Here is a 9,294-nt window from a genome sequence, read left to right on the forward strand (position 1 = left end):
GCCGCCCCCATGGAACCCGAGGCCCCGGATTCCCGCAAAAGGCCCCTCGAAACGCCCCCCGAGGTGGTCTGCACCAAGCGCAGCAACACGGGAGGTGAGAAAGGGCTGCGGCTCCGGGTGGGGGAGCGGGCAGGGGGCCGCGCCTTTCTCCAGCCTCCTCCCCCCCAAATGGCAGGTGCAAGGGCTCTGGGGAGGGGAAGGGCGCCCCTCCCTAGACTGGGGAACGGAGAAGGGAGTTGGGGAGGGAACAGGACCCCTTCCCCCTCTCGCCGCGGCCCTGGGCTGGGAGCTTTGTCTGCGTTGAGAGGACTTGGGGGGGAGGGGGTGGTAAGTGTCCTTGGGGGCGCGCAAAGGATGGGGGGCGTGGGTGCCTCCGATCGGGTGTCTCTGTGTCCTTGAGGGGTGTGTGATGTGACCCTTTCGGGGCAGGGGTGTTCCCTGGCTGGCGTGTCCTGGTGGGGGGAGGGGAAGGAGCTGAGGAGGCCTGTGGACCCGGAGCTTCCCAGCCTCCCTCCCTGGGGATGTCCTGAGCAAGGGTTGTCCCGGACGGAGGGAGGCATGTGTGGGCCATGGGCGGGATTTTGCGTGGGGACAAGCTAGGTGGGTGTGTTGGGTGACATGGAGGAAAGGGTGGGTGTGTAAAGCTCAGTGAGAGAATGTGTGGCTGGGACAGGTGTGTGTGTGTGTTCGTGTGTGCGTGTGAGCCCTGTAAGGCCTGGATGTGTGACATTAGGGATCATGGATATGACAGGAAGGAGGGTGTGTGTGTGTGTAAGAGATGAGAGGGTGAGAGGGACTGGGCTCCGTGTTTGAGACCCCCATAGGGGTATATGTGACAAGTGCGTGCATGTCACTCCAGAGGGGACTGTGGCAGAGTGTGACACATGAGTGAGAGGGTGTGTGTGACATGCAAGGAGGTGTGTGTGGGCTGCCGAATGGGCCGGCTCTGGGTGTGAGCCATGAGAGGCTGTGTGGATCAGAGGATGGCAGCTCAGTGTGTGTGACACAGGCGTGTCCTGGGTGGGGTGGGACCAGGAGAAGCTGGTGTGGGTATATGACAAGAAAAGAGTGTGGGCGTGACTCCAGAGAGGCTGTGGCTGGGTGTGACACACGGAGGTGTGCAACGGTGACATCAGAGGGGGTGTGTGCAACAAGGGAAGGTGGGTGTATGACAGGGGAGAGACTGGGGCTCTGTGGTGAAATTCATGAGGGTGTGTAACAAGGAAAGGGAAGGATGGGGACCCATGTGACAGGGTGCAGGAACGTGTGCATGTGACACCCAAGGGGTGGGAAAAGGGAAGGTGTGTGTGTGACACCCAAGTGTGTGTATATGTGTAACGAGGGGCTGTATGTGAAATGGTTGGTGTGGGGATGATTCTGTGTGTGTGTGACAAGGGAGTGTGTGTGTGTGTGTGTGTGTGTGCGCGTGTGTGATGGCTGCATGTTTGACAACACAGAAGGGGTGTGTGTGTAAGACAAGAGGGAGCCTCACTGTGTGTGTGTGAAGAGGGATGTGTACCAGAGAATAAAAGCCAGGCTGGGAAGTCTAGGTGTATGTCCGCCCCTGAAGTAGGGCTCTCAGGGGACTCAGAACCCAGCCCATTAGCTCCCTGGAAGGAGGGAGACCCCAGAACAGACAAGCCCCTCCCAGCGGTCACCTTGGCCAGAATCTCCGCTTCCTCTGGCCTTTTCCTCCGGATGGGAAAGGGATGGCCTCGGGCATTGTAGTGGGTGGGGTGGGGACCTCCCACCTCCTCTCCTTGGATGAACAGGAGCCATCTCTTCCTCCCGTCCCAGCCCCCTGCCACCCCTGGCCAGGTGCGATAGGAAATGGGGAACCCCTGGCTGCCCGTGAGGGTGTCCAGCAGAAATTGGAGGAAAGGGAAGTTGGGGGGTGGGGAGGGAGCTTCCTGTCCTTCCTGCTCCCCCACCCCCAGCACACACATGAATGTGTCCCTGCCACATCCTTGCCTCCTTCCTGCCTCACTGCCATTCCCAGCCCTAGGAAGGGTCGGGTACCCAGGCGGTCCCTGAACCCAGCCTGGAGGTCCAGCCCCACCCCTGCTGGGGGGGAGGGGAGAAGGTCTCATCCTTCTCTTAAAGAGGCTGAGATGCTCAAAATCTGAGCACTCAGAGCACAGCAGCACCACCTAACTGTGATGCTGCCAGGACGTTCAGGTCCAAGTGTTTGGTACCTACTACGTACGAGTCAGGCTCTGAGATACGGGTTAATTTCCCAGTACAACCCTGGGGGAGATGATTTGAGCTGCTTTTTCAGATGAGGAAAACTGAGGCTTAGCGAAGTGAAGCCACTAGCCCGAACTCACACAGCTCATAGTGGGGAAGCTGGGATCTCTCCAGCCCTGGGCTGCCTGGCTCCAGAGCTCATGTGCTCAGCCACTGTGCATCCTGCCTCCTTCAGCTGTGGGGAAACTAGGGTGAGCCCTTAGGGACCCTCTCCTCCAGACTCTTCCCAGGGGAAACTGAGGCCCAGAGATGCGAAAGGACAGTCCTCCATTTGCAGAAACCCTCAGGGGCAGGGCTGGGCAACTGTCCAGGACTTTCATCTCAAAATTGACGGCTCCTTCCAATAATATTTTCATGTCTGTGGGACACTGGGTCAACCTCACGCCTTTTCTGAGCTTCAGCGTCACCATCTGCCAAATGGGGAAATAACAATAGTTACAGATGATAGCAGCTACCAGTATTCTTGCTTACTGCCTTACATGCAACATTTCATTTAATTTTCCCAACATTCTAGGATGTGATACTAGTAGTAATAAATAAATAATAATAATAAATTATAACAATGGCTGACAGTTATGGTGCCACAGTGCACCAAAAGTATTAGGGGAAACACTGGGCACGGACCAATCATTCAATAATCCTTACAATCTGATTATGTTACCCATCTTACAGGTGACACACTGAGGCACGGAGAGGTTAATTAACTTGCCCAAGGTCAGTCAGCTAATAAGAGGCAGAGCCAGGATTTGAACTCAGGAGGCTGGCTCCATTGGATGGGTAGACCCTGTAGTGAACCCCATTTTCAGGCAAGCAAACCAAGGCTCAGAGGGGTAAGGGACTTTCTAGGGTGTCACAGCAAGTCGTGCCAGCCTCGGCAGATTGGCTCCTACCCGTGGTGCCAGCCTAGGGGCTGATAGAGGAGATGGTGGCTTTTAAAACTGGCTTCTGGGCACTGTGACTGGCAGGCAGACACCGTTGGGAAGGAGACAAGGCGCTAAGGACAGGAGGGCTTGAATGAAGAGGTTGGATGGAAACTCCAGTTGGGGACTCAGTGGAGAAACAAATAATCCCAGTCTGGTGGCACGGTAACAGAGTGTCTCCCTTGAGTACAGACGATACCTCTTTTTCTTTCTTTGGCCACGCTGTGTGGCTTGCGGGATCTTAGTTCCCTGACCAGTGAAAGCTCTCAGACCTAACCACTGGACCGCCAGGGAATTCCTACAGATGATAACTCTTAAGGTGCTACTAGAATGGCCCCCATACTCCTGACTGTATTCCCACCTCTGTCAGCCCCATATACACAGAAACAGCAACTCCCTACCACACACACACACCTCACACCGCAAACGTAGCTTACACCAGCCAGGCCTTGTTCCCAAGATCCTCGATCGTTAACACAAAGTCAGTATCATCAAGGTTAAGGGCCCTAGAATGAGAGCTTCCAGGGTTCATCTCATCACTGTCATGTGCTTGGTGTGGGACCCTCGGGTGAGTTCTTTCACTGCTCTGAGCCTCAGTGTTCTCATCTGGAAAATGGGAACTGTAAGATGCACCTCTACCTCTCCAGGCTGTTGTGTGGGTTCAGTGAGATTGTATGTGAAGCACACGGCATCAGGCCTGGCAGATAGTAAGCACTCAATAAACAATAGCTATTATTATTACTATTATTATCATCATCATTATTATTGCTGCGGAGAATGTCACATTCCTGATTTACTCTCCAGTGGTGATTCGCCCCAAGGAAATCATTACCCCATCCGCCTCTCTCTCACTTGGAGACAATGTCACAACTCAAAGACGGTTGTATTACATTTCTCACATGGACAGGCAACACCCTCATTCACAGAAAGGTGTCACCCAACCAACATCCCATCCCTCCTCAGGGGTCCCACTCCCAACCACACCCCTGCCATCTTGTCTTCCGCCAGCGACATCCTCACGTACTCCCAACGACAATATCACCCCAGCCTCCTCATACCTCCACAGGACACACCGATGCTTCCACCTCCGACCCCCAGACAAGAGCAGGAGCCATGAGTACAACACCCCAACTTTGGTTCCCCCTGAAATATACTGTCACCAAAACAACACCTCTGCTGCATCCAATTCTGCCCCGTCTCCCAGATCCAAGCCACCTTTCGGGATCAACTCTCTGTATAAAGTGCCACTCTTCCCATAGCACCCCAAATCTTCTGGGTAGGTTAACATTATTTGTGGAGGTAGGGGAATATTGGTTACTTTTTGGAAACTTTTATAAGCATTCCTGAGGAGGGTGGGCACAAAAGGGAAGGGGGGACCAGAGACTCAGAATGACTAGAAAGTGGAAAGGCAGCTTGATCCCAAGGTGGAAATATTGAAATCACAGCAGAGGGGAACCCGGAGCGCTGAAGTTGGCATCTTCATTTGCTGTCCTGTGTAGAGGGAGCTGCCTGGACCCCAAAGGAAAAGGGAAGGGAAGGGTGGGTGGGTGGAAAGTTCTGGCATCTAGACTTTGCTTTGGTAGAAGGAAGTACTCTTTCACAGGCAGAGCCTTGGTTTTTCAAACGGGGTGGGATGTGTGAGGTCTGGGGACTCCGGGTTTAGCTGAGGTGAGGTCACGTGTCTGCCCTTTGCCACAAGGCAGGCTGGCAGAGAAAGGCCTGACTTCTTCCTGGGGGAAGTGGGCTTCCCACGGTGGGAGATGCAAAAGATTCTGAAGAAAACCAGAGCAGACTGTGGGCTGCTATGGGGACTCCTGGGACTTAGAATCCTGAGCTTCCACAGACGAGAGGAGGACCCTGGCCTCTGAGGAGGGGCCTCCAGACTTCCACTAGTCTGATATAAGGACTGCCAAGCGCCCACAAGGTGGTTTAAGGGGGTCCACGGACAGACTTTTTTGGAGGATCATTTTTAGTTTATATCAGTGTGCTTTGGGAGGAAAAAATATAACCAGCCCTTCAAACTCGGACTATTAGCAATGATTTTTAAAATGTCCTCTTTAAATAGATGTATTTACATTTTAAGAGGGAGTGGACTTAAAGGGCATGGACTGTCTGTCTTGTTCCCTGCTATGTCCCCGGGATCTAAAACAAGGCCTGGCACGTAGCAGATGCTCAGGAAGGATTTGTTGGAACGAGGGAGGGAAGAGAGAGAGAAGAAGCAAGGAAATAATAGTACAGAGGGATACAACAAGGGCCAAGAGAGTTACAGAGATGCTGGGAGGGTGAGTGGAAGCAGAGCCTCGTTTCTATCAGTGAGAAGACATTCCTCCTCCAGAAAGCAGGGAGAAGCCTGGGGAAAGGTGATGAAGGAAGTGGGGTCTCCCCTTCTCCTATTTCCTAACAAAACCCCAAACCTTGGAGGCTCATTTCCCCATTTACCAGTAAGTCTCTCTGACAAAGAGCACTTACTGTGTACCAGACACTGTGATAAGAACTTTACCTGTGTTCATGAAATAGGTAGTATTAATAACGATGATGATGATATCTGACATTTCTCAAGTGGTCCATGTGCCTGAGACCCTCCTAAGTACTTTACATTTTAGCATTTCATTAATGATAATAACTCCAGGAACTAGCGCTCTCCTGTCCCCATTTGACAGATGAGAAAACAGAGGCCCAAAGAGGTGAGGAGACTCGCCCAAGGCCATACAACCCATCAGTGACAAAAGTTGCACTCAGTCTAGGGCTGTTTCTGCCATTTAATTCGGAGATTCTCAGACAAAACCTGAGGAAATGTGAAGGAGGGGAGTGGGGGGGCGTCCCCAGTTTTCTTCAGAGCAGACGATTACCTTCCATCTTCAAGAGGGAAGCTCTGGCTGGAGAAAAGATGGGGAATGAAATCAAAGAAGGAAAGAGGATGGAGTTCTAGTGAGAACACCTTCCCACCTTTCTGAACCTTCCAAAGCTGGAGAACTGTCTCTGTCAGGTTGAGGGGCAGGGCTGGCAAGGGGCCACCTCTGTGAGCCCAAGGAAGGAAGTAATTTGGTGGGGGAGGGTGTCAGGTTGATTGATGGAAGGGCACCCTGGGGGGCCAATTACCTAATAGGCTTAGTGGTCTGATTAGGCAAGTTTAAGAGGATTGCCTTGGGCTAAAGGAAACCCCTTAATTCTGGACCCCTCCCCATGCCTGCAAAGCCACATCCCGCCCTCATACCTCCATCTTCACACATCAGGGAAACCAGAACTTTCAATCTTAAGGGACCAGGTGGAGATGGGCATGACTCCCAGACCCCCAGTCCTGCCCCCACTTTTATTTTAAATTTTAAAATTTTTGGCCGCACGGTGCGGCATGCGGGATCTTAGTTCCCCCACCAGGGATCAAACCCGCGGCCCCTGAAGTGGAAGTGCAGAGTCTTAGCCACTGGACCGCCAGGGAAGTCCCACCCTGCCCCCAGTTTCAACAGAGCAGTTTCTCTTTTATCTGCTCTGGACGTTGGAGTTTCACGGGAGACATTGAAAATAGGTTTCCTTTGCTTAAAAGAAAAAGTTGAAAAACCAGTGGGGGATGATGGCCTAAGACCTTAAGCTTTGGAAGCAAAATGGCCTGGCTCGTCCCTTCCTTTTCCCAGTGTTTATTGCATGCCTACCAAGCGCTGGGCGCTGCATGAGTCCATGGACACAAGGGCGAGCTTCAGTGATGTGGCCTACACTGGATGACTGTGGTACATCGTTCCGAAGGCATGAGACAGAGGGATCCTTCCCCTCCTCAGGGTTCCAGTCCAAGAAGGGACATTTAAGGGGGGAACCTGAAGGACAAGAGGATTTCACTGAGGGAGGGCAGTTCCAGGCAAAGAGAATGTGCAGAGGCCCTGAGGTGGGAGGGAGGAGGGAAGTTTGAGGAACAAAAAGGAAAATGTGTCTAGTGCACCTGGAGGAAGATGAGGGTGTGCAGCTGGAAATGTGGACGGGGGCCAAATCACAAAGTAACTTAGACTCAGAAAGGTCCCGAATGTCTACCCTGGACGCGACAGTTTGGTTAGAAGGTGGGAAAGGTTAGGCACTTGCCTTGAGACTGCATTAACAAAGGGCTTTACGGGTGACCAAGAAAGCGGGTCCATAACAAAGAATGACCAAAGCCCCGTAAAGGGTCCTTGGTGTCACTTCACCACCTCTAGGCCTTTGAGTCTGTCCTGGAGCACATTGGTCTTTAGCCACCAGCAGGGGAAAGTGTTACGCATGGGTGGGCGAAAAATGAATCAGAGTTGCATTTGAATCTCAACCCAGCAACTGTCTTGGTGCCCTTGCGCCGGTACCTTCACTGCTCTGTGCCGCTCTGTGCCTCAGTTTCTCCTTATGGAAAAATGGAGCTCATTCGACCCACCTCAGCGGGCGGTTGTGAGGAATGGATGAGATCAAGCTGGCAAAGCACTCAGCAGAGCACTGGCTCAGTAGTGAGTGTTAGAACCTCTCCCGAGTCCAGCCCTCCTCTCCCCTCCCCCTTCGCTGCTTCCACCAGTCAGACCACCATCACTTCCTGCCTGGACCATTGCAGGAGACCATGCTCTTCCACCCATGCTTGTCACAGTCTGCTCACCTCATGAGCATCAGAGGGATCTTCTTAAAGTCTAAGACAGATCACATCCCTCCTCTGCTCAGAGCCTTCCCGTAGCTCTCATCTCACTTGGAATAAAAACCACCTTGGTCCACAAGCCTGAACACTCCACCACTACCTCCAACCCTCTGAGCCCTCATTTCTTCTAACTCTCCTCTCTCACGCAGCCCCAGCAACACTGGCCCCCTCTCTCTCACTCAAACAACGCAGGCATAACCCCATCCCAGGGCCTTTGCACTTGCTCTTCCTCCACATAGCCCCATAGTTCTGTTTCCTCCTCGACAGTCTGGAAACAGTGTATCATAATGGTTCAGAGCATGGACTCTGGAGCCAGGTGGGGTTCAGATCTCAGCCCTGCCACCTACTAGCTATGTGAACGGGAGCAATTTCTTCACCTTTGTTTACTTATCTGGAGAATTTTTTTTTTTTAAGTACCTCCCTCAGCCTCAGTGTGAAAATGAAAAAAAACTCGTATCTGTAAATTACTTGGAACCGAGTCTAACGCATATTGGGTGCTATAGAAATGTTTGATGAACAAAGAATGCCGCATTCTTGGGGAAGGCTTTCCTGGCCATCGGATCTGTCAGTGCAGCACCTACACTCCCCTTCCTCTTTCCTGCCTCTTTTTGTTTTCTTAGTACTTAGCACCATCCGACAACGTAAAACATACTGTCTGTCTCCCCCTCTAGAAGAGTGTAGCTGTGTGAGCTCTTGGCTGAATCACCAAAACTCTTTTGGCCTTATTTGCCTTATTTGCGAAATCAGGGAGCTTTGTCTGTTTTCTTCATGGCTGTTTCACTAGAACGGTGCCAAGCACGTAGCAGGTGCTCAGGAATTATTTGCGGAATGAATGAATAAATGAGCGAATGAAGATCATGGCGTGTTTTATTTTCCTACTGCTATTCTCTTGGCCATTGCTTCTGTGTTACTGTGATCCCAGTGGTTTCCTAGCCCAGCCCATGCCAGTGCCTCCCTGGAGGTACCGTCCAAAGGTGAAGAGCCTTCTCCCCTGACTCCCGTCCCCTCTGTGTGCCCCTGCAGAGGAAGGCGAATACTTCCTGAAGGTGCTGATCCCCAGCTACGCGGCGGGCTCCATCATTGGCAAGGGCGGGCAGACCATCGTGCAGCTGCAGAAGGAGACGGGAGCTACCATCAAGCTCTCCAAGTCCAAAGACTTCTATCCGGGTGAGCCCCTGCCCAGCCCTCTTCCTCCGGCCTCCCATCCCTCCCACCTGGGCCCTCTAGGAGGGGGAAGGGCTGCCCTAGGGGCAGTGAGAGTGGTAGGGGGCCTCCCTTCCCCCTAAGGGGACAGAGCTGCCCTCGGCCCCAGGGGCCAGGCCTGAGCAGATGGGGGTGGGGGCAGGGCAGGACAATGGGGCTGCTGCATATTCATGAGCTCATTTGCATGATGTGCTGGCAGATGTGCCCCTTCCCACACACCTGCCCCTTTGGGTCAGTTGGAGGAGCTGGTGGGGGGGGGGCAAGGAGGCAGGTGTTAGGGTGTCCCTCAGGGCT

At 53.0% G+C, this 9,294-nt stretch overlaps 1 protein-coding gene across 1 annotated transcript in view; it reads left to right on the forward strand.

Annotated features, from left to right (window-relative positions):
• Nucleotides 1-9: 9 nt before the first annotated feature.
• NOVA2 (NOVA alternative splicing regulator 2) overlaps nt 10-9,294 on the forward strand; it is a 25,486-nt gene continuing 16,201 nt past the window's right edge. The window contains 2 exon segments of the mRNA XM_007458503.1: nt 10-94; nt 8,821-8,964. Coding sequence (XP_007458565.1) covers nt 10-94; nt 8,821-8,964 — 229 coding nt within the window.

Source organism: Lipotes vexillifer, unplaced genomic scaffold (genome assembly GCF_000442215.2).
Source record: "Lipotes vexillifer unplaced genomic scaffold, Lipotes_vexillifer_v1.1 scaffold371, whole genome shotgun sequence".
Lineage (NCBI taxonomy): Eukaryota > Metazoa > Chordata > Mammalia > Artiodactyla > Lipotidae > Lipotes > Lipotes vexillifer.